The sequence below is a fragment of the Nothoprocta perdicaria genome, unplaced genomic scaffold, assembly GCF_003342845.1.
Source record: "Nothoprocta perdicaria isolate Ctin4 unplaced genomic scaffold, notPer1 scaffold_258, whole genome shotgun sequence".
NCBI classification, from domain to species: domain Eukaryota; kingdom Metazoa; phylum Chordata; class Aves; order Tinamiformes; family Tinamidae; genus Nothoprocta; species Nothoprocta perdicaria.
The window spans coordinates 135,965-162,518 of record NW_020455486.1 but is presented as its reverse complement, the minus strand read 5'-3'; the positions used below and the strand labels follow the sequence as shown (position 1 = coordinate 162,518).

Genomic DNA, 26,554 nt, shown 5'->3' with positions numbered 1-26,554 from the left:
GCAGTGCCCGTGCTTGGGTGCGGGAGCTCTCCGGCGAGCAAGGGGCCCGGTTAGCCTCTTGCACTGGGGAGAATCCYTGTGGCAAAGCAAGGGCTTTCCCAGCGCGCCGGGTGGTTTGAGCGGCTGCTTGGTGCCTTACCGCGGGTTGCGACCCCGTGGCGTGTTCTTGCTCTTCCCTTGCACTGTGTACTGAATCGGTGACTTTCTTTTGCGTTGTATGTCGTAGGCCGAGACTGACTGACACCTAAGCCCTCGAGACTTGGGAATGTGCTGCAGCTATAAACTGCACCTCATTGACATGCAAAGCGAGACATGACCCCTCTCCGGGAACAAAGCTGAGGTCTAATAAATACCGAGAGGACCTCAATTATCTGTTTACAGCGTAAACTCCAGCCAGGGGATGAAGAATACCACCAGCATGCTACTCTGCAAAACAGAATACTTTGCTGTCTTGTGTTTTTATAATGCCTGTATTAATGTAGAAAGATGTAAAAGAAATAAATTAGAAAATACTTTGTTTTGTACTGCCATTCTTATTGTATTTTTATATGTTTTTGGCAGCATTAAATATTTTTTTAAATGGACAACATGYTGTTGTGTGTGCATTATGTTAGGAAAAAACCATTAAGAGATTCTTGGGGGTAAGGAGSGGGGAATTTATATTTTATCTGAAGGCTTCACCGTTTCCTGTATAACTGGAAGATGGCAAAATATTCTGCGTAGAATGATCCTCATGCAAGCACCTCCGTGGATCTGCTGCTAAGAATTCAGCCAGGCACGCTGGCCCTGCTCTTTGTCGAGTATCTCCTCATTCATCTACCGAGTTGCTTTAGTTACCCTCCTCATGTCTACTGTGACTTATGCAGAGGACAGAGCAGCTTTGAAGGGAAAGTGTTTTGCTAGTGCTGATGCCTTGAAGGAGCAAGAGGAACGCTGAAGATTTGATACCCCCGGCTGTACAGAATTAATGGTACTGTGAGCTGGGGGAGGCACCCACAGTCAACCTTTAGTTCAAGAGATTCAGGCTCATGCTCTTAGGAGTGTTCTGCGTGTAATGTTTCATTTGACAKCCTGAGTCCCTGATCAGCTCTTCACTGGATGCATTTGGAGGGGCAGGAGTGGAAAGGGAGGAGCTGGAATAGGATTTAAGGGGCTRGCTCAGTGAGCTCAGCAGCGCTTGGAGCCCTGTGTATTCTATAACAATTTAAATGCTGCATTGAAGTTCTGCAGCACTTTCAAGTAAAGGCTTAATTTGCAACAAATTAGTGTGAATATCCAAAGTAGGATGCTGTGGGGTTTTTTGTGTAACTGTACTTTGCACATTTTTATGGTTTTTTTTTTTGTGTAAAGGGGTGTGTATAAATGAGATAGCTTAATATTGCTGAGGGTGGGAAGGAGGAGAAAAAGCAGGAAAGACCCAGGTGTATGAAACTACTAAGGGTGYTTCTGCTGAAATAAGTTGATGGAAATATTAGCAAAAGTTTTCAGACCGATTCAGGAAATAACTGTGTGTGAAACTGAAGCAAAAGGATTATTTGAGCTAAATATGTGCTTGGCACTATTGCAGAGTAGTCTAAACCACCAGCAGCATCTGGCTTGTGTGTTTTAAATATCTCTGGATGACTAGAACAGTTCACAGKCTGTATTTGCTTGGAAGAAAAGCATTAAAACTTGCTGGCGCTTTCATTTGCAAGCCAGTTGCCGGAGCTGTGCAAGGGGGCATTCTGGAGAGAGCAAGATCTGGCCCTGATGACTGCGGAAGATGCCGGCGGTGCAGAAGGGTGCCGGGAGCTGCCGGTGCCGCGTGTCCCCTCTCTGGAGCCGCTGCTTAGCCCCGTGTGCCGCTGAGCGCTGCCGGCCCTGCCTTGGCCTCGCTGCTACACGCACGGCGGCAGSCCTGCAGGCGCGTGCGCTTCATCCTCGCTGCCCTCTGGGTAGGGGAGCACTCGCCCCTGCCCTGCTTTAGCTCCCAAGTACAAATGGTGCCCTGTGCGTGCTGGCCATGTGTGCAGGCGGCCTCTTCCCCAAACCCTTCACCCTCCCCTTTGCAGAGCCCCTCTCCCCCGGCTGCCAGCTAGCTCTGTCAGAGCACCGTGAACAGCTCCTCCGAGGGAGTAGAGGGGAAAGGAGCATTGCCACCAAGCAGCCGCTCTGCACTGCTGGGGTTGCTCCTCGCTGCTCTTGCACAAGAGCCCAGTTGGTGCCTGCTCTTCTGGAGAAAGTATTCAAGAAGATGAAGAAAGTTGAGCAGCGGCACTCTAGGAAAAAGACCACCCATTTCTAAGCACAGATACAAATGACAGACTTGGAGCTGCTTCAGCTGAAGAACTGTGAATCGTGGCTACCCAACCTGCCTTTCTCTCCAGCAAGGAATCACAAGCAATCCTGCAGCAAGGAGCGCAGCCTTTCCTGGCTGGCTCCTGAGCCCGGGCCCAGAGCGAGAGCGCGGGGGGCACCACAGCTGAAGCCACCCATCACCCCCTCTTCCCTGGAGGACCCCGAGAGCCGCCTGTAGCACCCGCAAGGAAAGAAGCTGTGTCTTTTMCACGGGGGCAAGTCAAGCTTGGAGTTCTCCTTGCTGAGAGCTGCTAGCTTGGACACTTACTCACCTACCCTCTCCTGCGAGTTTTATTCAGCAGTGCTTCACTTGAGGAGGTGCTTGATGTTCACCTAACTAAGCTAAAGTTGCTAGGAGCCAAACAGCCCCTTCATTTTCCATCTTCAGTAATTTATTTGTCCTCATAGAAGCTTTGTAAGAGGTAGAAAAGCTGCTTATTTTTCAAAACGATCACACGATGGGTTCTTTCCACAGCTGTGCATGGCTTGCCATGGGGTAGCATGTGCGTCCCGGCCGTGACTGGAGCCCGGGGTATACGGAGGGCACCGTCCTCTGCCAGGCTCCTTCGGCGCTCGCCAGGCTCCCCGGCTGTGCTAGGGTGCCCGAGGAACAGGAGTTGCCATCTCCCAGCTTGCTGTTCCACCGGTTGTGTTTTAGCCTCCGAGAAACTCCTAGATGTGTCCTAGAAGTGTCATTTTGAAAACGTCTGTTGGCAGTTTTGGAGTTGCCCTTGCCATGCCCTAGCCTCTGTTGTGAGGGCTTCAGGTAAATCCTTAGTTGTTAGCTGCAACACCACACAACAGATACACCATTTCTGCCTTTAAATACTCTTTTGACTAGGTTGCTGCAGATTTTTTTTTCCTGTGCTACCGGGTTCACTTTCCACCTTTCTGTAACACTATAAAAATTGTTTGTGGCCAGCCTGCAATGGTCGGGGCTTCATCTTCACTACCAAGAATTAGGACAGTTCTGTAGTGTGGCTGGTTTTTTAACTACTGGTCTGAAGTTTTTTAGAACTTWTTTTTTTGTAACTGAATCTCCGATTAAGATAATTTAAGCAGGCAGAGTAGTTTAACCCACCCCTGTTGTGAGGATCTCTGCCCTCTGGAGAGATTGTGCCCCAATCACACTCGAGTTAGACAAACTAAGGAGAGCGGAAGGCTGATCCAAATAATGTGACCATGGAGGCTGGGACTTCTGCGATACCTCTCTGAGGCTGGAAAATTTTAGAAGAGCCCTAACTAATAGAATTCAGCCTTTTAATTGCGCAAAATACTAAATTTCATGCCTTAGTTTTGATAAATAGCTGAAGAGATTCCAGCAGTGGAAAACTGTATTATCACAGTCAACCAAATGACAGCAAAAAATTAGACCAAGAAAGCTTAATATTATTTTGTATTTCCATTGCCTTTTTTTTCAAACAGTCTTTTGGTTAAGGCAGTAAAAGGTGAAAGGGAAAGGAAATTCATTCCACCTAGTTAACTACCTCTAAACTACCTGCTGCTGCTTTTAGGTTACAATGCATTCCAGCCTTACTGTTTTCTTAGGGACGTTTATCCTGTGTTACACACAGGGACTTACCTGATGCCTTCATGTACAGTTTTGTATTCTTGGTGCTGGAGCACAGATAAATGGCTTTTTCTTTCCAGACGCCTACAGCTGGTGCAACCACAGCAGCAAGAGCAGCTGGTGAGGCAGCGTCKTCTTTGAAACTAAGGCTTAGGTCTCTATTGCTGTTAAGCTCCAGGGCTGATAGTGCCCTCTCTATGTCCTGCCTTTGAGCACCTAAATCACAAGGCACCACCAGTAAGTCTACACTTGGAAGCACGCCTCAGGCCTTAGTGAATCACTTTTGGCTTGGCTGCATTATTTTATTTGGAATTAATTGAAATATTCCAAATTGAAGTCACCCTTCAAAAGGGTGGTAACTGTGTGACCTCCACACMAAGGCAGAGATAGCAGCACACTAGTCTGGGCCCAAGACCTAAACCAAGGTAAGGACCACGCACTGGCTGCTATGGGGCTGCACGGGCTCCTGTGCCCAAGCTCCAMATTCAGGCGCTTAATTCACGAGAGCTGCAAGCAAAGAGCCTAAGCGACCCCCTGCTTCCAGGCCCCCCTCTCTGCCTGGTGTAYAGGGTGCCTTCACTCCCCTCTTTAAGAATAATTGGCACCTTGTGAAAACCTACAAACTGTACAACTGATTTTAGTATCCAGTATGTCAGGTGGTCTAGTGACTCCAGCAGAATTCCACAATTCTCCAGCATGTCAGGAAAGTTCCCATTCTACAGCCCACTCCAAACACAGGCAGGGGAACACTGGGCATTCCCAGGCAATGCAGGGCATTCACATACATGCTTATTACCAGCCTCCCCAAGCCCAGTACTGCTCAGTTACAGCTGATGTATTCATTTCATAGAAAATGTGAGAACCCATCAAAACAATGGATGACATCTGAAGAACTCTTAAAGTACTAGTCCTTTCCTAAAAATGCAAGATATGAAGAGTTTTAAAGAATGATAATTCATCACGATAGGATCTAAAATAGGCTTCAGACTGGCTTAGTCTTCTACGTACTTGCAGCTGGAAGGGAAAAAAAAAAAAAAAACACAGAAAAACAAAGTCACTTGAAATTTCCTGGAAAGTGATCCTAAGATCATGGGCTAAAATAAATTTTTACTCTCACAATGATGCTGTGCTCCTTTAAGTCATGTTACTTTGCTCATCTTCTGTTGATGCCAGTTCTATGCTAGTTGCTGCTTTGTTCGGAGAAGCTTCTGTCCCCTCACAGTTCACAGCTCGGAGGGCAGGACCAGGACTAAATTACACCAGGCAGCACCTTCACTCGGAGGGCACAGCAGAAGCCAGTTGGGAACAAAGGRTTACCTGATATTTCTAGAGTGGCATTTAGCAGTAAGAAGTGCCAAGGTTGCACAACTCAGGCCTGAAAAAAAAGAGGACCCTGCAGATGTCATAAAGTGAACACACAGCCTCTGCAGTTCTCCTAATGCCATGAGCGATTAGCTCCTGCTTACACTGTTCTGTACACACCTGCACTCAGGACCTACACAAGTGCTCCATTTACCGTGAGACTGTCGACCTTTGAAGACCGTATGTGGCAGCAGTTCAACATGAAATTATCCATGGAGCATTTACGCCACCTACCCATTCTCCAAGATGCAAAGTAGACATAGGACTGTAAAATACTTAGATTTCTTGTCTGCTACCAAAGCAATTTTGTTCTCTTAAGTCTTAGGGCACTCTGTTAATGCCCAATTAGTTTCTAGTAAGGCTTATCTACCTAGAAAACTTTGGCATTTTTGCAACCCTTGAAAGGAAAATGGAAATTACATGGGGAAGGTACATGAGAGAAGAAAGAAAGAAAAAAAAAAAAAGAAAAGAAAAAGGGCCACTATTTCTCTCGCCCCTCTCAGTTGAAAAATCACCACAGCAGCAACTGTGCAAAGAAAGCAGAACAAAACAAAACTTCAAAACTTTAGTGTTCAGCCCCTTCCCCTCCCAAAAGCCTTCATGGTGATATAAGGAGATATAAAGCTGACACAGAAGAGTAGGGTTTCATCTTCAGGAAAAGATCTGCACAATAATCTCAAGTTCTCAGGTATTATCAATATCAAGCAAAGGGAAATGCAAGCTTTCCCATGGTAATAATACCAACCAAAGAAAAAGTTTTTTCTTTTCCAAATGTTTTTTATTACAAAAAGAAAAAAAAGAACAGTATTCCCATAAACAGCTGTACAAACCATATTTCTTTGGTCAATAGGCCTAATATGCAAAAGGAATTTTCTTCTTATATAAAGAATATTTATGTMCACAGCAAAGCAAGCTGCTGTTGCTTGGCAATTACTGAGCAACCATCTTCTCGGGGGATGTTACACGTAAAGGGGAGGCTTGCAGGAAAACCCAGAAGCAATTAGAAGAGCGCAGGTGGGAGACCGCTGCCGAAAAGCAAGCGCCAAGAACTTGGTATTTTCCACTGTGGAGAAGTAGCTGTAGAATTGTTGCTCTGCAAAAGGGACACAGAGTAATTCTTCAAAAGCTTTAAGAGAATAATGCAGTTTAATGTAGTTCTATCTCTGGCATATGTATTAAAGAGATCCTTTCAAGTGGTGACTCAATTACGGATTGCTTTAGAGAAAACTAAGATCAAATCAGTTCAAACCTTTAGATTTCCTCCATACTTGTCAAACACAAGGTGAATTCCCAGGTGAATTCAGTCAAAATGTATAATACAAAAATATAATAAAAATATAATCTAGAGAAGCATGAAAATATAAGCATTATATTATAAACAGTGTCTATAAATACCTCAAGGGAGGAAGTAAGGAGAATGTGGCCGGCCTCTTTTCAGTGGYAGCCAGCGACAGGACGAGAGGGAATGGCCACCAACCGAAGCACCAAAAGTTCCACAGGAACTTATGGAAAAATTTCTTGGCAGCGAGGGTGACAGAGCCCCGGAACAGGCTGCCAAGAGAGGTGGTGAAATCTCCTTCTCTGGAGCTATTCAAAACTCACTCAGACACAATCCCAGTGACCCTGCATGACCAGGGAGGCTGGGCTAGATGATCTCTAGAGGTCCCTTCTAACATTAAGGATTCTGCAATTCTATGAAACACAAAACATTCGGTACTGTGCTCGGTGACCAAGGGCCAAAGGGAACCGAACCCATAAAAGCCAGTCTCAATCTGCAGAATTCAGTCAAACATTTGTAAGTTCTATCCTGAACAAAAATGAAAATAACTGTCATAAAATAAGAAAAACAAGAGGTTTAGATGAGAAAACAGCACTTACTTCACATTTAATTARCTGGAGCCATTCATTAAGATAGTTAACAAGAGCAAATGCATCAGGGATATTGTCCCCTTCAGAGCAGAATTTCAGAAGAACTGCCATTTGGATTCCTTTTGAACAACTGAAATAAGAACAGGCAGATTTTTATTTGTATGCTAACTCAGAACTCAGAATTCATATTTATGAATTAAGCACAACTATCTCCATAACGTTTATTTAAAAAAAAAAAAAAACATATTTATTTGGTTGTATTTTCACACCTCAGGATTTCCTGTTCCAGGAATGGCAGGTTTGGACAGTTACCCAGGGTGCTGCTTGTGCACTTAGGCTGCATTTTCATCCTCTTGTTTTTACACAGGCCCTTTGACACTATGCCTATCTAAGTGTACTTCAGAYAGTGGTTTACAGCCTGCATATCACTACTTTACTCAAAATTTCCACTCTAAGAAACAAAACAGTAGAATACGGACAAAGAAACTTGAGGCAGAGCAGAAAACATTTGGTATTTTAAAACTGATAATAAAAAAATACATATTAATACAGGGAAAGAAAAATGAGAGGGACAAAACAAAACCCACCTTACAATATAATCGGTCATCAAAAGGAGAGCTAACACATGAGATGCCAAGCTTAACACACAGATTCTTAAATCCACCTGCTTAGACATAACCGAAAGGCTTAAATCTCAGAGGGAACATTTGAAGATACCTGGAATGCAGCTCTATTCTATTCAAATAGCAGCAAATAAAAATAYGTAAAACTGCTCAAATCTTGCACTTGAGCAGATAAAGGCAAAGACAGAAATATTTCCAAGCTCTGTTTTGCTAAGAGGGACAACATTACAGAATCTACCTCTGGCTCCTACCAGTGAATCAGTAGTTAAAAAAATAATTTTACCTATCTACTAAAAACAGGACACGTTTCTATATGCAGCTCACTCACCACTCGGTAAACAGCAGTTTTGTGATGCCACCTCCAGGTATATTTAGAATTTTCTCTGTATCGTTTACTCCAGGGTAGGCTGCTACTTTTTCCATTTCTTTCCATTTTAATCCCTGCATAAGGCCTGCTACTGATTCCTCAAGTGCAGGTGTAAGTAAGTAGCGCAGTGGAGTCCTAAGAACAGATCAAGGATATGTTCAGTGGGAGAATACAAGACAACACAGATGTTATTACTTGTGAATGAAAGGAGCTGCAAGAATCAGCGGCTGTTCAACTTCCTGCCGTAAACATAACTAAATGCTATATTTTTCAATGATATACTTGAATGTGAAGCAAGTTAGATTTCTTCCATCAGAAATAACCACTGCATCAGAACTATTAAAACAAAAAAAAAAAAAAGCAACTTTTTCTCCTGAACATTCAAGATACCATCTTTTTAGATACTCAAATAATTGACGCATATCAAGTATACAAGCACTTAAATAGAAAAACTGTTTAAGGGTTTTTTTTTTTTTTTTTGGCAAGCAATTTTAAAAAGTGGTTATTCTTCTTTCAGTTCAATTAAAGTTAGTTAATTAAAAAAAGAGGAAAAGGTTACTAAARAAGGAGAACTCAAAATGCAGAATAATCAAGAAAAAGTAAGAATCTAAAATATTCCAACTAATTATTAAAACCTAGTTGGTGAGCTGTCTGTATGTTAGCAACTAACCCCTAACGGTGCTTGCAGCAACACAAACTTAGTTGGTAAAATGCAAGCTGATGGCGCAGGCCAAGAGCAAATTTCCTTACAGCACGTTATCGGCTGAGGATTTTTGTCATTAGTCTAACACAGCTGAAGCCTAATAACATACTATCTTAATAACATATTAAGTATTTTAGGATCTACAAAGCAAAATGAAGGGATGTTACCAAGAAAGTACTAAGTAGATGGATATATACCAGTTTGCCAAAAATAACAGGACAATAAAAACAACCGAATCATTTAAGGACACACACATACCCAAGAAGTTGCTCATCGTCACGCTGGTATGCATGGCTGCTAGACAGAAGAATAACTCTGGCACATTTGCTGCTTAGCACCCAGTCAAGCAATGCTTCAGAAAATGCTCTGTATTTGTTCTTTAAGCAAAGACAAAGGCAAGAGAAACAAAGACGGGGAAAGAAAAAAAAAAAAAAGTTTTATGCCTTTAAGAAAAGCCACAAGTCTACAATACTAGATGTTATGCTTAATGCTTGGTGGTGATGCGTTTTGTTCTTCATATCCATCCAGGCTTTAGCTTCAAATATATTTAAAAAAACAAACAAAAAAACACTTCAGTTGTTTATTTAATCAAAAAGATGTGTAATGATAAAAATTATGACAATTCCATTTAATAATAGCTGTACCACTTATTTGTGTTTCATTAATCCACCAGAAGAAAAAGCACAGAACAACATGAGATGATATAATTCCACAGTATTTATTCTGGTGTGCTGTTCTGCCCATCTGAAATCACTATATAGTTAACAGTTAAAATTATATCTTTATTATCTTTATCTCTTTAATATCTTTATATTTTGTTCTTCATGTTTACTGTCTTTGTGCATTTGTCTTTTCATAAATGGCTCAATTTTTCCTGCCACCCCAATTTACTTCCTAATGTTTTTACGTTCTCCATTCATTATACATATATAAAATAATGGACTAAAAATAAACCACTTTGTTTTGTCCCTAATAACTAGGGATGTATTTACGCTAAATTCTAATGAACTAGTTGAGTTGTTCCAGAGCTTGAAACAAATAAGCAAACAAACCCACCTCAAGCTTAACGAAGGGAGGAGACAGATTTTGTTAGTTAAAATTCTATCAAAAGCATAGAATGTTGCTATAAATATAGCATAAATACAAAATAATTTTGCCTTTTTTGGCATGATTTAAGAAACTATTTCATAAAGAAAGAGTATGTTTTCTTATGTTGCGCTTATTTTAGACACTATAATATCAGACAATACTTAAGTGGGAACAAGCATGGAACGTACATACCTTTATAAAAGGTGATCTGATTTGCAGAACTACAAGTTTCCTTGAAGGCAGCGAATATACTACAAGGGAAAAATAACAATAAGAGGAGATGGATTTGGACTTAYCCAACTTAACAAATCTGAGTAAACTATCTAATCATCTCCATCATTTAATTTCAATTGGCAGAAATATAAAGGACTGAAGTTAAGTAAAATTTCTCTCCCCCCGCCAAAGAAAAAAAAAAAAAAGATCTCCTGTAATGACCCAGATAATCTGTCATAATCTTTGCAACACTGCATGCTTTATTTTGATATTTCCATGTTTTAAGAGGAAAAAATGTATATATAATTTGAAATGCTGCAATTGAGGCACAGAGAGAATATGAAAGGAAAAACATCCCACTGCACTGAAAAAAGGCAAAGATACACGGGAAGGAAGAAGATGAGAGCAATAACTTTTTACACTCTCTTTCAACTTGCACGCTTCACTGTAAGTACACACACACTCTGGACATTTCTACGTGTTTCAACTTGGTATGCAAAATAACAAACCTAAGTTCCTTTTACAAAGTGTAGATTTTTGTTCTTCATCTGTAAGTCACAGATTTATTTATAATAGTTATTACTGAACTTAGTTTGTTCTCTATAGAAAAATGCAAGGGGGAAAAAAAAAGCAACCTTCTTCCAGCTGTTTCATACAAGCAAATGTTTAAGATGTAGCTTGTCTCAATACACACCTTCAGCATTTATGCTCAGCTCCGTTGAGTTTTCTTCTGCAGTTGCATATGGATTATTCCCAACCATTGGCACAAGACAATCAGTGTAGAAGTAGCCAACTTTAGTCATGCCTAGTGTGGAAATCACTAGGTCTATTGCCAGCTGACCAACATTTCCCACTGATACTGCGGGCTGAAGTAACATAAGTRTTTTAGGATTAGGAAACACAGATTTCACTTAAGGAACAACATTGTGTTTACAGACAACACGATCGGCTTTTGCAAGTTGCAAGTTTAAATCAGGTGAACTCTGACTAAACATACAATTTCTTAAAGTAGCACTATCTGCTTACCAAAATTACTACTTCTTACTGTCTTATTAATGCACAATTAAGTCTCTTTCCTACATATATACCGTGGCTACTTTGCTGAATAATGCTGTCTCATTGTAAGTTAAAAAACAAAAAAAGAGCTTTAAGACTTGGGTCCTCCAACCCAATTCCCGTCTTTTGGCTACAGATTGTCAAAAATCACCCAAAAAACTAATGCTGAGAGTGGCAGCCTCCATGTGACACTGAACCACAAAGCTGATACTGCACATTAAAAGTGTAAATATCAGATTGATCTAAACATGTGAATAATTAGTCCAGTGTGTCCAGGGACTTCAGTGCTATGGCTATTTTAGATGCATTTACCAAGACATTAACATTTGTTAGCACCAAAATGGGATAATGTTGACCCATTTTGAGAGCATACAAAGAAAAATTCAACTTGCAAGCTTGCATCTTTCCATAGAAGCTGAAAATAGAAGGGAAATCGCTGCCAGCAACTCCAGTGCGAAAGAGATTGGCACAGCACTTGGTGACTGTCATTACAAAATGCCTGGTASTCAGGGGCTTGTCATTCCCGGGCAAAGACAAGAGCAAGGAACTGCTTCCTGTTGCCAGTCTGTGGATGAGGAAGAGCTTCCTGGGAGCACCTCRTGCCTCCCGTGAACGTGCACAGTCACCAGAGGCAGCGTAACCCTTGGTGAAAACAGACAGGGCTACCCTCAGATGACAAAGCAACGGCACTTACAGGCAGGAAAACTTTTCTAAATCCATTCCAAGCAGAGCTTAAATATAGCACAGCTAAGGAATCTGTCACCGAGAGCTATAAAGCATCTAAATTAAGTTAAAGTATACTGCTAAAATTATAAATTAAAAACGAAGATCAATCGATCGGGGGAGCACAGCGCCCCGGCCCACGTGCCCCAAGGCCGGAGCGGGCCGGGGGACGGGCCGGGGGACGAGCCCCGCTCCGCGACGCTCCGGGGCTGCCTCGGGCGCGCGGGGCGGCCCCCGGGCGGGCGGCGACTCACCGCGAGCAGCGTGAAGCCCCGCAGGTCGGGCCCGGCGGCGGCGTCGCACGGAACGAACATGCCGGCAGCCAGGCGAGCGCCAACAACGGCGCGCCGTCCACTCCCACCGCAGGAGGCGAGCGCGGCCGTGACGCAGCAGCCGCAACGGCCCTAACAGCCGTAACGGCCGCCCTCGTGGAGGCCCCGCCCCGGCGCGGCGCGGCGGTTGGGAGGGCGGCTGTGGGCGGGGCTCGGCCCCGGCGGCGGCGGCGGAGCGCGGGCTGCCGCTGTGCCGTGCCGGTCCCGTGCCGGTCCCGTGCCGAGGCCGCCGGCTCCATGGCGCTGCCGCCGSAGAAGGCGCTGGAGCTGAAGCAGCTCATCCAGCAGCAGCTGCTGAAGGTGGGAGCGGTGCTGGGGTCCCGGCTTCGCGTAGCGCCCCCTTCCCGGGGGGGGCGCCGGCGGGGCAGCCGCCATTTCACCCCTCCCCGCCTCCGAGGGGAGCGGCGGGGCTGCGCCTCTGCGCGCTGCTTTCGCAGTCGCAAGCGGCGGCTGGGGCTTGGAAAGAGTAGGGAAAGAAGCGTTGGCGCTTTCGCTCCCGCGTTGCCGGCGCCTCGCGGCGTTTCGGTGGTTACGGCCTTAGCCGGTCGCTGCGCTGCGAGAAGCCGCTTCAAAAACGCCCGCAGCTTCACAGCGGAGCCGGCCCAGGGCAGAAAGTAGCGCTCTGTCCCGGCACTGATCGTGGAGAAACGGGCGGCGCCGCTTCCTTGCTTGGATGCCTTGCCTGCAACTATGTAAAGGTGTTTGGTTTTGGTTTTCTTAAAAAACAGAGGAGGAAAAGGAAGAATTAAAGATGTTACAAGTTGTCTGGGCAACATGTACAGGAAGGGATATTCTTTTGGTGCACTACCTCTGTTTTCCTGGGAGAGTACTAGTTACTTAACAGTATAACTTTTTAGTGATAACTGACCATGTGAAAAGTGTAATTTCTTCTCACTGGCATACTAAAACTCCAATGAAGGAAGAAAATGAAAACGTATTGGAGAAGGCCAGTCTTATACTCAGTTTTAATACACCCCGGTGTGAATTAAAATATTGTGGGAGGATATTAGGAAGTATAGATTTTAAAGCTTGTGAGACTTTAAACACGTGTTTAGAGCATATGATGAATTTTCTGTTCAGATGGACGTTCATGGCAGGATCAGAGAAGTTCTTGCTGAGACTATTCGTGACGAGTTAGCGCCTGAGCACCAGCAGTTATCCACAGAAGACCTGATGAAAGCCTTAAGACAGCGAGGAATCATCGATGAAGTCGTGAAAGAAMTTAAGTTTGTAACTGTAAGTAGCTTTTGGAGTGTGAACATAATTTGGTTATTTCTATTATGGGCGTGATGTTATGCCAGCTCTTTTAGCATTTTATTAATTTAAGTGAAAATTTTGTTTGTGTTAGCTTTGCTGAGTTCTGCGCACTGAGTTGTTTTAGCGATAATGTTGCATTGAAAGTAATTGTTCTGTGCCCTTACATCTTAAATCCTGAAAGGTAAGAAGTTTGAGAAACAACATTMAGTTGCTCCTGGTATATAATAGCAGAAGATTATTTAATTCTTAGGAGATAGCAGGAAGTGTACAGTTGCCTCACTTAACTCCTTAAGAAGTCTAATTATAATTACAGGATGTGAACGAGAAGGAGAGGACTTCAGTTCCACCAAAGCCTTCTACACGTTTTGTTGACAGAGAACCACCAGTTCTGAAAAAAGGTCTGTTGCTTGTTTACTTTAATGCTTGGAGCATAGTTTTAAGATAAGTTTTAAGTATATGTTTATCAAACTCCTTGAATTAGTATTTCCATGTGAATTAAATTCATTTGAGGTTTGCATATTGTAGATAAATAGATATTTTTCTTGATAATCTCAAYGAAAGTAAATTCATGCAAAGAGCAGAAATTAGTTCCCCATAAAATGTCATGTATTGTATATTATCTTCTATATATTTTTAAATTACTTTTTCTTAGGGACTTGTTTTGAAACAGTTTTTTGTTTATTTATTTAGCTAACAGATAATGTAGACATACTTAAGATCTGTTTGTAGTCTGTTCATATTTATTGCTGCGCTTTACAGCTAATGTTGACCCAACACGGAGGTATCTTTACCTTCAGGTTTTGGGTGGAAAAGCTTTCCTGGAACATCTTCAGGAGCCAGAGCCATTGCCTGGGCAAGTCTGTTCTACCTTCACTCTGTGTTTACATTTTCGGAATCAGCGCTTCAGATCGAAACCTGTCCCGTGCGCCTGTGAGCCGGATTTTCATGATGGTTTTTTACTTGAAGTACACAAGGACAGCCTAGGTAAGGAGGATTGTGAGTTTGAAGTTGATGTTCTTTTCCCCAACATCACAGTTATTCTAAAATGAACTTTTTTTTTTCTCGAGGAAATAAATGGTGATATCGGGTTTCATGACCCCCGTAGATCTTTGTCAGTTCTTACCTATTCTTCTTCCTCCTTTCCACTCCAAAGTAACTTCTGAATTTGACCAACTTCATTCAGATCTAATAACGCCATTGTAGTCTCAGAGTTAAGAAGTTTATATTTTTCTGAACCTTGTGCTGACAAGTGAAGAAAGACCTAAATTCTTCATCATGTGGAGGGAAAAGCTTCAGTGTGAATTTYGTTTGCTTGCTGGTTTGCAAATACCTGCAGAATAGTTCATCATCCACAATCTCTGTCATCTTTGTTCCCTTATTAGGTAGGGCACAGGGTAGGAAGTTAGGTATGTTACAGAAAGGTTTCTGGAGTAAATAGGGAAAACTTAAGGTGGTGGGATAAAGGAAGAGGAGATTGGCAGTACCTGAATCCTGTAGAAATCTAGGATAGGTTATGGTGWGTCAGAAAGCAAAACTAGAGTTATTACAGGCACTCATGAGAGAGAGTGAATATACTGCAAATTCAGAGAAAACCAACTTTTGATAATTCTGCTAATCGTATAATAGGTGGTATTGTAGAGTCTTAACTACAGATCTATTGTAGAGTTTAGCTACAGAGAAAKCTGTTTCCTAAATGTAGATGTATCGTGAGCTGACCTGAAGCATTACCACTTATTAAAAGAGTAAGGCAATATACAAGTATCTGCAATTTCCTTTACTTATTAGTACAGTATTTTCTTTAGTAATATTTCTGTTTTGATTTTTGTACAATTAAGAATTACACTGGAGTAGGCAAATACAGGTTTCCCCTCCTCCCCCTATAAATGAATGGATGCCAGTCTTCCTGGAACTGTCCTGATCTTACTTTGATTTAAGGTGGAATTGATGTTGCTTACACTCTTTGACAAAATAGTTCCTTAAAAAGTAATGTGTGCAATAAATGTAAATGACTATCCTCTTATTTTAATGAAGTATATCTTCATCTTATTTTAATGAAGTATATACTGCTTTGGCTATCTTGGTTTGTTAATGGCAGGTGATGGAAGTAAAATGGTGGATGCAACAGCGATGTTATCGATATCAGATCCAGTGCATATGGTTCTGATCAAAACAGACACCTTTGGCGAGACCACGCTAGTAGCGTCCTATTTCTTGGAGTGGCGATCTGTCTTGGCTGCAGAGAACGGKGTAACAAACGTTGCTGTTGAGCTCCTTGGTGTAGGTAAGAATATGTAATAAGGATATGATGAAAACACTTTAAATGGTTTACTTATGCACTGAAAGCAGTATTTATGTCATAGTTTGTGTCATACTATCATAGCATGGTGGGTCCTCCATAATAAATACATTTTAGGGAAGATAAACATTCAGTTTTGACTGCTTTGTCTGGTCAGTAAACATAGTCATTTCAGTGTGATTTTTCAAATATATTTTAGATACCTACTCTAGGCACACCTGGAATACTACTTATGATATATTCTAGTGTTGGCTGTAAAGGGAGGGTTGAGTAATTATCTAAGAAGTAGATAAATGCCTTTCTCATCTGATTACCCTTTCAGTCTCATTCTAGTTTGGCTCATTCTGGTTTGAAACTTAAATAAAGGTTTTTATTTTGCATATGTGTAAAGACACTTTGTTATTTTTTTGCACTTGTGGTTCTTGTCTGACTGGAATGTCCTAAATGAAATGAACTTGAGAAGATTGATCAATATGTATTTTGATTCAAAGGTACAGAATCAAAGGTCTCTGTCGGTGTTTTAAACATCAGACTCGAGATATATCCACAACTAAACAAGGTGCTGTCTCCAGAAATCACTAGTACTCAAGTAAGTAAACTGTGGGATTTTTGAATGTCTAGTGTGAATTTTTCATTGCATTTAAATAAAATTATCTTTTCTTAAACTGTTCTTTTATATGTATTGTTATTACTGTAGCAGTTTTGCAGGTTACTTGTATCAAAGCTTAGGGACAGAATAATGTAGATGCAATACAGTTAACTTTCTGCAAACGTGCAAATGTGTTTCCTTGTTTTCTGTCCATTTTGAAAAATCATTTCAAGCACCAGTTACCCTGCTTGCAAAGCCAGTAGATGTTGGCCTGAAAGTGTGTGCCTTCACAAAGTGTGGATGATTTTCTTCCACATTTCACAAGCCAAGCAGTCCTTCTCTATAGAACTGCATCACTGAAGGTGTGAACACCATTTCAGTTGGGCTCATAGATGAGCCTACATGAGCCTTCAGTTTGAGGTTTTCAGTCATTGGATTTTAGTTTGAAGATAAATTTTAAATTTCTTTAGTGTGTTTTAAATATTAAGCTTTATTTTTAAACATACCAGCATTTGATGTTAATATATTTCTTAATTTGCACTCAGTCTCTCTCTGGGAGTTAATATATGTGAGGCTGTTCTGTTTTCTTACCTGTAGTTTTCTTTGGAACGACAGAAAACAGCAGAAAAAGAACGATTATTTCTTGTATATGCTAAACAGTGGTGGAGAGAATACCTGCAGATTAGGCCTACRCACAACGTGAGGCTAGTAAAGATTTTTGCACAGGTTTGTAAATTCTACTAATAGAGTACTCTGTTCTTTGAGGTATCTAATTATTTTGTATATCTATTTGATCTTTCTGTGTGTGTATGTGTATAGAATGCAGACTTGTGTCCATATATAKAGAATATAGATTTATAGCATTACAGTTAGGTCAGGGCTATATCTGGTATAGCATGTAGAAAATGAAATTTGTAAAGGTTGAACTTTTATTGTGCATTTAATATCATTTAATGATGCAGAAATAAGACTACATTACAACYCCTGACCGTAAGAGTTAAAGTTAGTTTACTCATTCTCTTGAGTACTCACAAATGGACAAGACTCTAGCGGTTTATGCAAACTCTTTAAACCAAGTTTTATATCAGCTGAAACAACTCAAGAAGCGGATATACTAATCCGTGCCATACTGGAGCTCTTTGTAAAGTAATTTGGCTGCTTAGAATTGCAGGCTAACAACAGACATATGAACAAATTTTGTTAGGGCAGTAAATTACTATGTGTCAATTGCTCCTTGACAACTGTCCCTCAGTAAAAGGAGTGGTAAAATACTTTGCATTTACTGTGCTATAAATTTAGCATGCACGGGAGGAGTTTTCCTACAGCACCTGAGGAGCAGTAGCTCAATACCTCAAAGTATCTTGCTGGAGCAATCTTGTACCTCGTGTTTCCCTGCAGTGAAGTAACTGCAGTTCTGGCTGTGCAGAGAGTGTTCAGCAGTGATGAGAACTTCCAAATTGGGGTTTTCAAGACAAGAAATTCAGGGAAGCAAAACCTGTAACTAGATTGGGAATTGTTGAACTGGGAATTTGGTTGGAAAAGCAATGTAAGAATTAACAGTATTACACTTTCTGTACCATCAGAGCTAGACTAGGGTTGAGGAGACGCTTAGAGGGTTAGATTAGAGGACTAAATTTTTTATTACAGAATGATTTAGAAACTGGCAGCCTCAGAACACTGTAGGAATTGGGCCCCTTGCTAGCCCAATACCTAGACAGAGCAGTCTCAAGTTTCCCACTGGTCGTGGCCAATGTTAGTAAAACTGCCTTTAAGTGCCTTTCTGTTCGTTTCAGTTATGTACTCCCAGGAGTTAAAAATTGCTTGACTACAGTCTTAATTTCTGTAGAGCTATAAAATGGTAGATGAAAAGCCAGTGGAAATGGAGAAATTAGATTATCAGAATTGTATGAGAAATTCAATTATCACATCATTATCCGCTTTTGTCTGCATAATGCAGGAGCATGTGTTACATATATGAGGCTCTATTAGATAAATGTGGAGTTCTCACTGCAATCTCTCCCTGCTTTCTGCCTGTGAGTTAATTTCCTACAGGATTTCAGTCAGCTTCCAGTAACAGCCACTTTTCTTACACCGACATGCAGGGAAAACATGACAAAACCTTAACGTGGGCACTATGTGACCACAGTAGCTGATAATAGTCTGTCTTTTTAAAATTAGAAAGTTGTTTCCTAAAGCTGTAGAGCTACAAATACCTTTGATGTCTTTTTAAAATGCACAAATATAAAAGTATTGGCACAGAGAAAAAAGATACTGCCCGAAATAGTTTTACTAGTTGATTATCATGGTTGATTATCATGTATTTTCTTGCAACACAAAATAGAACTGATTGATTTTTGATCTTATTTCTCACTTGTTTTTCCCGAATAAATCAAAAATATTATTTGTCTCTCTAAATCTAGTGACATTTGTTCACAATGAAATCACTACTTTTTGCTATTATAGGAGAGATAGTGGTCAAATTGAGCAGTGCGTAACTACCTTTTAAGCTCTGTTTTTGTTTAAGTGTTGATATGTGTAAATCGATAGTGGGAAAAGCATGAACAGTTTCTTTCAATTAAGGAAATATGTTCAGCTTGTATTGCTCCAGATGTTTGAACTCTGCATCTGGAACACTTAATAGTGACAGACTTGGGCGGGGGGAAAAATCTTTCTTAAGAATTCTTTCTTTAATTCTTTCCTAAGAATTAATTCTTAATTCGGCCTTAATTCTGGGAGCATTTTTGATATTAATAATCTTGAATGATATCTATTTGGGAGATAGTAAATCTCACTTCAAGAAAGACAGTCTGAATTAGGATGACTCTTTAGTGGTGTTGTGTGGCCGGCAAGTAACCAGCTGTCTCGTTCAGGATGAAAATGGGATAAACCGCCCGGTGTGTTCGTACGTGCGACCGCTGCGAGCAGGCCGGCTGCTGGACACCCCCAGGCAGGCGGCGCGCTTTGTCAGCGTGCTGGGCTATGAAAGAGCGCCCGTCATCGGAGGAGGCGGCGGCAAGCAGGAGCAGTGGTGCACCCTTCTTGCTTTCCTGTGCAGAAGCAAGGTACCCCAAGGGGTCTTTATAAGGCACAGCTGGCTTGGATATTGTCTTTGGAATTAGTTACACGTTGCAGACTGAAAATACACGGGTTAAATCCATGTCAGATTGCTATCGGTCACAAATAATTAGTAGTCTAAGGATTTTATTTTATTTTAAAGAAAACTGTAGTAGGCAAGAAGGATTTGGAGTGAACTTTTGTTTTACTGCTATTGTTGATATCTGTTTCTTTCAATCTGTCTCTGACAATAAGCTTTTTTTTTTTTTTTTTTTTTTACTTCATTTGTTTTTCTAAGATCCTGTACAACTGTTCCCTGCTTGCATGCAGGCACCAACTTCAAATTCTGGAGTAATTTAGGAAGACTTGGAAAAGTCTCTCTTAAAAAAAATAGTAATTTTGTGTATATGCTAAAATACACAATCAGTAAACCTTGATACMTAACCTGTTTTCAATATATGAATTTCCATTGAAATTCAGCATAGTTGTTCATGCTTTCAAGAACAGTCTCTCTGACGTGTATATCTTAGAAAGATCTGTGATTTTTGAGGAGCAGAAGCTTTATACCATTTTTTAGACCTTTTCAAAGACCAGACTGAGCACTAGCCTTTTTCTCCAAGTACTGCATCATACATAGGTACCATRTAAGTGCACTTGCTCAGCTACCAACTAGCTTCCACCTCAAAGTGATGACAGTGACTTGGGAGCTGACAGCTGCTCATTGGAGGTACGTAGGAAGAGTTTACTCCAAGGCAGGAGASGACAGTAGTACAGCAAAGAGCTGAGTTCAGCCCATGAGACTCCTATCAGTGTTTGTGATTTCTCTTGTGAAAAGTGGTATGGCATTATTAAATCAACACAGGTTACCAGAAACCTTATTTTAGTCTACTCCTCTATAAAATATATGTATATATATATATATACATATATATTTTATGTATATCTAGAGATATTTGTAAGACCATATCTTGTGTTCTATGGTGGAGGAAAACAGTTCTCTCTGCAATTAATAATTCATATATATATATATATATACATATATATTTTATGTATATCTAGAGATATTTGTAAGACCATATCTTGTGTTCTATGGTGGAGGAAAACAGTTCTCTCTGCAATTAATAATTCCACCTAACGTCATTGTCTTTCGTGTTTCCAATATTCTGAATAGTAGTTGGTTAAAAGAGCTTTCACTGCATGAGGATATGAGGTTTTGGGGTTTCTTTATATCAGTTTGTTTTTAAGAATGAGTTCTTTATTCATTAAAAGAATAAGAACCTCAAGACACCCCATTCAGATTCATTATTTCTGTGAATTATCCGTGGTAGCAATAAATTTATTAGGAAAACCTTTTTGTTGGTTGAAKGGAAAACCTTTTTGTTGGTTGAAGGGAAAAGATAGACAGGATCTATCTTTTTTTTGTTTTCTATTATGTCTGTTGGAAGTTCTCTTTTGGTTTTGCTTAGTTTTGAGCTTTGACAACACATTGAAGGCAGTAAAATGAAGATTAGATTTTAAGTGACAAATAGATGTACATTTCGTAGCTGTATGAGACTATTGCATAATTTCTGTTATTTCCTCAGATGCTTCCCTTATTTGCGTTTTGACTTGTAATTAGAATATTTTTGTCTTGATAGCCCTGTAGCTATGGTTTTGGTTTGCCTGAAAGTATTGTTATAGTATTTTAACTATTTTGACTGATTTTGACTATCTTTTTTTTCCCTTGGCTGAAAGAATAAAGAACATTAAAGTATAGAAATGTAAAGAGAAGTATTGCTATCTTCATGCCGTAGTAAATAGTGATTCTGCATTGGATCTATAAAACCTACTGGTTGAGCTAGTGMCTAGACTTGCCTTTCTTGTAGAGTATAAAAAGTTCCTTTGTTTCTGCTGGASCTCTCTAGCAGTCTTGGAAATTGTAGAAGGCCGATATATTCCGACATAGTGAAAATATGTATGTCTAGAATCAGGATAGTTGTCTTTTTTAAGCCTTAATCTTGGCTTTTGCTTGAATTCTAAGTGAACAAGAGGGAAACATAACTTTTTAAAAAGTTACTTGAAAAATGCTGTGCTTTGTACCCTTTTTTTTTTTAAATCCATGTCTGATTTTTGAAACCTGTTTATTAATATTTGCTGTCCAGGGTGACTGTGAAGATCATGCCAATCTGCTGTGCAGCCTTCTCCTTGGATATGGCTTGGAAGCCTTTGTGTGTGTAGGAACAAAGGCAAAAGGAGTTCCTCACACTTGGGTCGTGACTTGTGGGACTGATGGAACCATCACTTTTTGGGAGAGCTTAACAGGACATAGGTGAGTGAATGGAATGTAAGACAACTGATAATAAACGTTGAGGTTGAGGAGGGAGAGTTGGGGATGTGTGTTTTGTTTTACACACACGCTAGCGTTACTAAGTGTCTAGGTGCCCCTCTCTCTCTGAGTCTTTGTCCTGACTGCTGTTGTCTGGACAATAGCTGGKTCAGCACGAGAGGAAATGCAATATATCTTAAGGCTCTAATACRGGTAACTGTTGGTGCTGCCTCCTTATGGCAGCTAACTGCTCAGTGATGCTGTCACTGCTGTCYTTTGTGTTGTTGGAGATGAAGTCAGACACGATTGTCTGAGAACTTGTGTTTTTCTCCTAATTTCATCTGTGAAGTCAGTGTTATGTTGCTCTTTCACCTGAAGAAATCTTTGAAGTTCTCCAAGAGCCCCTCTCTCACTTTAGTCATTTTAGAAGGGCACGTGTTCTGTAATCTTGAACTTGTGGAACTCATTATTTTAAAAATCTTCCCTATTTTTTTATTTTGTATTTCACATTGCCCCYGTGCATAGGATAGTACTCAACTGCAGTTTATGTGTCAGAAGGAAAATTGCTCATGTAAAAAAACTTCCAGTTTATTGATGCTGTTCAGCACTGTGATCCATCGTATTGTACTTTGTGGTGCTCTCTAAAGCATTAACATTTAGAATTTTTTTTAATTRCTGTATGGCCTCAGGTAGTGGTGTTCTTGCATTGGTAAAATTGCACTGGGGATGTCTGTTTGAATAGAATACTTCTGTGTTGTATTATTTGTGAAAAGACTTGATTCCTGTACAGTGTTGAAAATAAAATGTGATTGTTTTCCCACTGTGATGAGCATTTAGAAATTGTTTCTCAAAATATGARGAATGGGGAAACTGTATGGGCATGTTATAATTGCAAAATTTAAGTGCTATTGAGCATCTGCTTGGTGGAGCAGATTAATTTTCTAGATTTAAAGAAAAGGTGCATTTTATTGTACACTATAAAATTAACTTTTGGAAACAAATGCAATTTGGGGAAAAACTTGTAACAAGTGTTGTTTAATTTTTAAAAGGAGAAATTTCTTATTTCTTCYCTATACAAATATTTTTATTTTGCCTTGAAATAATGTGTATTGGTCAGAAACTGCGTGTGTTTTGTTCAGGTACATCCACCGTCCCATCAACCCCGATGACCCTCCTGTAGCTCCACAACCCAAGCCTCTGCATCCTTATCGCACCATCGGATGTGTCTTCAACCACCACAAGTTCTTTGCAAACTGCCAGCCCTCTGACGCTGTGGAGCTCTGTGTGTTTGACCTGCAGGATGAATCTAAATGGAAACCCATGAGTGGAGAAGCCATAAAATCTGTGTGTTCCCCTGGAACAGTATCTTCAGTTCCCCCTTTTCCTCCTCTCTGTGCTTCCTCAATAGATGCTGCAATAACAAGCAAYGAGATAGAATTGCAGCTGAGAATACTAGTCTCTGAACACAGAAAGGTAACGTGTTTAAGGATTTAGATCTTCTCTGGTAGTAGGCTTTGTGTTTTTACTGTGCACTTGTTTTGGATAGCTGTATGTTGGTTTTAATATGACCTTACAATGTGGTTTCCATCAGATTTTTAAAAATACTGTGTATAAAATTCAAATAACTGAGGAAAAATATTTGGAAAGACTCCTTTCCCCTCCAGTTTTCCCTCTCTGCATGTCTGTGATTTCAGCTTACTGGCATCTGTAGAATGCCTATGAGTGGTCTGTGAAAGAGCTAAAAAGATCAAATCTGCTTCTCAGTAGGCTAGTGTTCATCACAAATGTTTTATTTTTATATTGATCTACACCATATTCAAAACTTGTAATATCTTAATGTTCATTCTGCACTACAATTATTATTCTATGACTTGCCTCCCAGGATCTTAACCTTTCGACTATTTGGGACGACCAGCTATCCTATCTGCTGTCCCCAGCATTAGCAGCCTACGAGCTGGAGCGTGCAACAAGCATTTCTGCAGGAAACGAAGAGTTTCAGGATGCTATAAGAAGAGCAGTACCTGACGGTCACACATTTAAAGGGTTCCCTATCCATTTTGTATACAGAAATGCCAGGAGAGCATTTGCCACGTGCCTTCGGTAAGGTTAAATCTAATGTAAATATTGGATATTACGTACATATGAATGAAACTCAGTAGTAATACTTGCAGTTATGGGCTGCAACTCCSTCCTTGATAATGGAAAGTCAATTTCCTTATATCAGAACTGGAAGGAGAGTTGAGGAGTTGTTGCACATGCAGTAGGTCGTGGGGTACAGAGCTTTTATGTTGCATTTGTGAGTTCATTAATGATAGGCTTCTTTTAGATTAAACAGACTGAACAGTGTGTTGTTTGCTTCCTCTAAACTATGGTTTATTGCATTTCTCTGAACTCTTAAAAATGGTTAGTGGTTCCTTCAGGGCACAATATCTGACACTAAAAAAGTAGTATTGCTATTTATATCTACAGACTTAGACTCTAATGTATTACATACATTATTATTGAAGTGTTGGTTAGTTGCGCTTAAAATAAGCGTACATCTGTACCTGAAAATTTTAAGGATAACTTAGCATTTTATCTATTATTCTTGTTTTTCTTTTTGTAAATAGGTCTCCTTTTTGTGAAGAAATAATCTGCTGTAGGGGAGACCAAGTACGACTTGCAGTTCGTGTACGAGTGTTTACTTACCCTGAATCTGCATGTGCTGTTTGGATCATGTTTGCTTGTAAATACCGCTCTGTACTCTGAAAAACAGAGTCATTCCTCCCTTTTTAGATTTACAGAATTATGGATGTGTGTATAAATGATGGAATGAAAGACTAATGTATTTCATATAAATGCTACTTACTTTGAATATTGAAGTGTGGGCTTTGAGAATTATGTGGACACAGTAATGATTGTATTTATAAAGAGAATTTATTTTAATAAAAGCTACTTTAATATCTGCATGAGTACAGGTCTAGTCATTAAAATGCATTTTATAATACTRATACAAATTGAGAACTTCAGAAAAAGTTTTGTGTTGTCCTGAGTGAAACAAAGAAAATCATCACACTGTTAATAATACTTTTTTTGTTACTGTTCCTTTCAGTTTRTGTTGAGGTATGCTGATAAAGGTATACTGCAGTCTTTACTTATGCTGCTTTAGAAACAAACAAACAAAAAAAAAACCAAACGGGCAAAATAGCAAAAATGCTCCATTTGTTTTATATGCACRCACACCCTAGTGCTCCTTTCTAAATTGCTGTCCAAGGTAGAAATTGGCAAGGCAACCCTTTCACAAGTACCAAATATGGCTCTGAAGCTGTATTTGGAGACAGCAGGGCAGAACAAATAGGTAGGCAATTCCCTTCTCCCTTGCCCTCCTAGATTTGAGATGGGATCCTAGGAAAGATGCCTTCAGGGACAGATGAGCCTGTCTTTTACTTTGCATCTTTTTTTATAGCGACGCTTGCTACTCTCTTTTTAGCTGAATTTGTTAGTTCTCCCTTGTGCATTCAGATTTTATTATTCAGACTTTATTATTGCGTGTTCCTGGTCTCGCTGATATTTATGGTAAAGATGGCAAATATTCTGTAGAGATTTGATCAAGGATTTTATCTTGTTTCCTTTCCCAGCTGTTATCAGGGCAGAAAGCTCCAGCTAGAGTACATGTTATAAGCTTCTTTCCTAGAAGACAATGAAGTTAAATGGATGAAACTGTGTTTATGCACATGGCCTTGCTATATGGGAAAGGTATTATAAAGCTTAGGCTACATGCACTTTCCTGATAACGTGGAGAGGCACTTAAAACTTTTGGGGATTAAGTGGTAAAAGACTAAGCAGCGGTGTGTTCTTCTATATCTTGTGAAAGTGTCTCAAAACTTAACAAAGAGGTTAAAATTACTTAATATGCTGTGGACTGAAATCCAAAAATAGTGAAGTTAGAAGTTTGTGTTCTCACCACAAGAAAAATTGTTTCTGCCTCTCTGAGTGGACGATAGCTTCCACCATCAGCTTCTTGGAGCACTTCAGCAAGGTCTGAGTAATCCTGAACCCTAATCTATGGGTTGAACAACTGATGGATGCCTGTGGGCCTTAGCATGAGAATATCTAGTGTGGCAGGCAAAATCTGTCCAACCTAACGATACTTTTCTCCACCAGAAGCATGTAASAGATGACAAAACAGAGAGAAAAAATCAATTTGTGTAGAGGCTTCTCTYTCCATGTTACCTGCCCAGCTTCTGGCACTAGAGTTTGGAATTTTTTAAAGCAGTTATAAGCAAAATAACTGCTGCCTAACAGCCTTTCAACTTTTTGCCCAGTTCCTTCTTAAACCAATTTATACTTCTGACCTTCATCCCTCTGACATAATCAGATCCTAATTATTCATCTGCAATTTTGTTAAAYGTGCAGATGCTGATTTTTTAGAGTGTCTTCTGCCTTTGAGATACGCCAAATAATTGGTCCCSTCTGGACTTCCTAGCTCAGAAAGGACACACTGGACTATGTTCTTCTGTGGCTTTTCAGTAAGTAAAAGACAACTAAGAGTACGTGCACTGTGAATTTTAGATGTGAGATTTCAGTAGTGGCTGTGGGAGAAGCCGGTGCAATGGGGTCAGGCCCTGCTCGAGAACGGGAAACTCGGTGCTCCCAATCCTTGGAACGCTCCTGTTTCCAGCCCTGTGGGGCCATGGTGCTTCAGCTCGTCCCCTGTGGCAGCTTTCGGCCTTTCAGAGCAGCCCTGCGCCTCCCCAGAGGGGCTTGCCAGTATTTCTCAACAGCTGCAGTATCCGTGACGGAGATGAGGCTTGGTGCAATTGCTCAAAC

General features: G+C 40.5%; 3 protein-coding genes across 4 annotated transcripts in view; 2 read left to right on the top strand and 1 right to left on the bottom strand.

The window, feature by feature from the left end:
• The window catches only part of PTPN2 (protein tyrosine phosphatase, non-receptor type 2), a 29,440-nt gene extending 28,919 nt beyond the window's left edge, over window positions 1-521 (top strand). The window contains exon 10 of the mRNA XM_026040447.1: window positions 227-521. Coding sequence (XP_025896232.1) covers window positions 227-248 — 22 coding nt within the window. The 3' untranslated portion in view covers window positions 249-521. The remainder of the gene's footprint in view (window positions 1-226) is intronic.
• Window positions 522-6,063: 5,542 nt separating this feature from the next.
• Window positions 6,064-12,300, bottom strand: PSMG2 (proteasome assembly chaperone 2). Its single transcript, XM_026040445.1, has 7 exons — window positions 12,167-12,300; window positions 10,828-10,999; window positions 10,113-10,171; window positions 9,090-9,208; window positions 8,090-8,263; window positions 7,148-7,268; window positions 6,064-6,362 (listed from the first exon to the last, which is right to left on the bottom strand). The coding sequence occupies exons 1-7, from the start codon at window positions 12,224-12,226 to the stop codon at window positions 6,270-6,272; spliced, it is 798 nt and encodes a 265-aa protein (XP_025896230.1). The 5' UTR covers window positions 12,227-12,300; the 3' UTR covers window positions 6,064-6,269.
• Window positions 12,301-12,481: 181 nt separating this feature from the next.
• CEP76 (centrosomal protein 76) lies at window positions 12,482-24,630 on the top strand. 2 transcript variants are annotated; one of them, XM_026040463.1, is made up of 12 exons: window positions 12,482-12,544; window positions 13,325-13,480; window positions 13,815-13,899; window positions 14,261-14,485; window positions 15,597-15,782; window positions 16,289-16,386; window positions 17,002-17,112; window positions 19,257-19,448; window positions 21,582-21,748; window positions 22,885-23,218; window positions 23,628-23,845; window positions 24,355-24,630. In XM_026040463.1, the coding sequence occupies exons 1-12, from the start codon at window positions 12,482-12,484 to the stop codon at window positions 24,491-24,493; spliced, it is 1,974 nt and encodes a 657-aa protein (XP_025896248.1). In that variant the 3' UTR covers window positions 24,494-24,630. The 2 variants fall into 2 exon arrangements, with proteins under 2 accessions (XP_025896248.1, XP_025896247.1); XM_026040462.1 differs by having other exon boundaries at window positions 16,984-17,112.
• The last annotated feature ends 1,924 nt before the right edge of the window (window positions 24,631-26,554 follow it).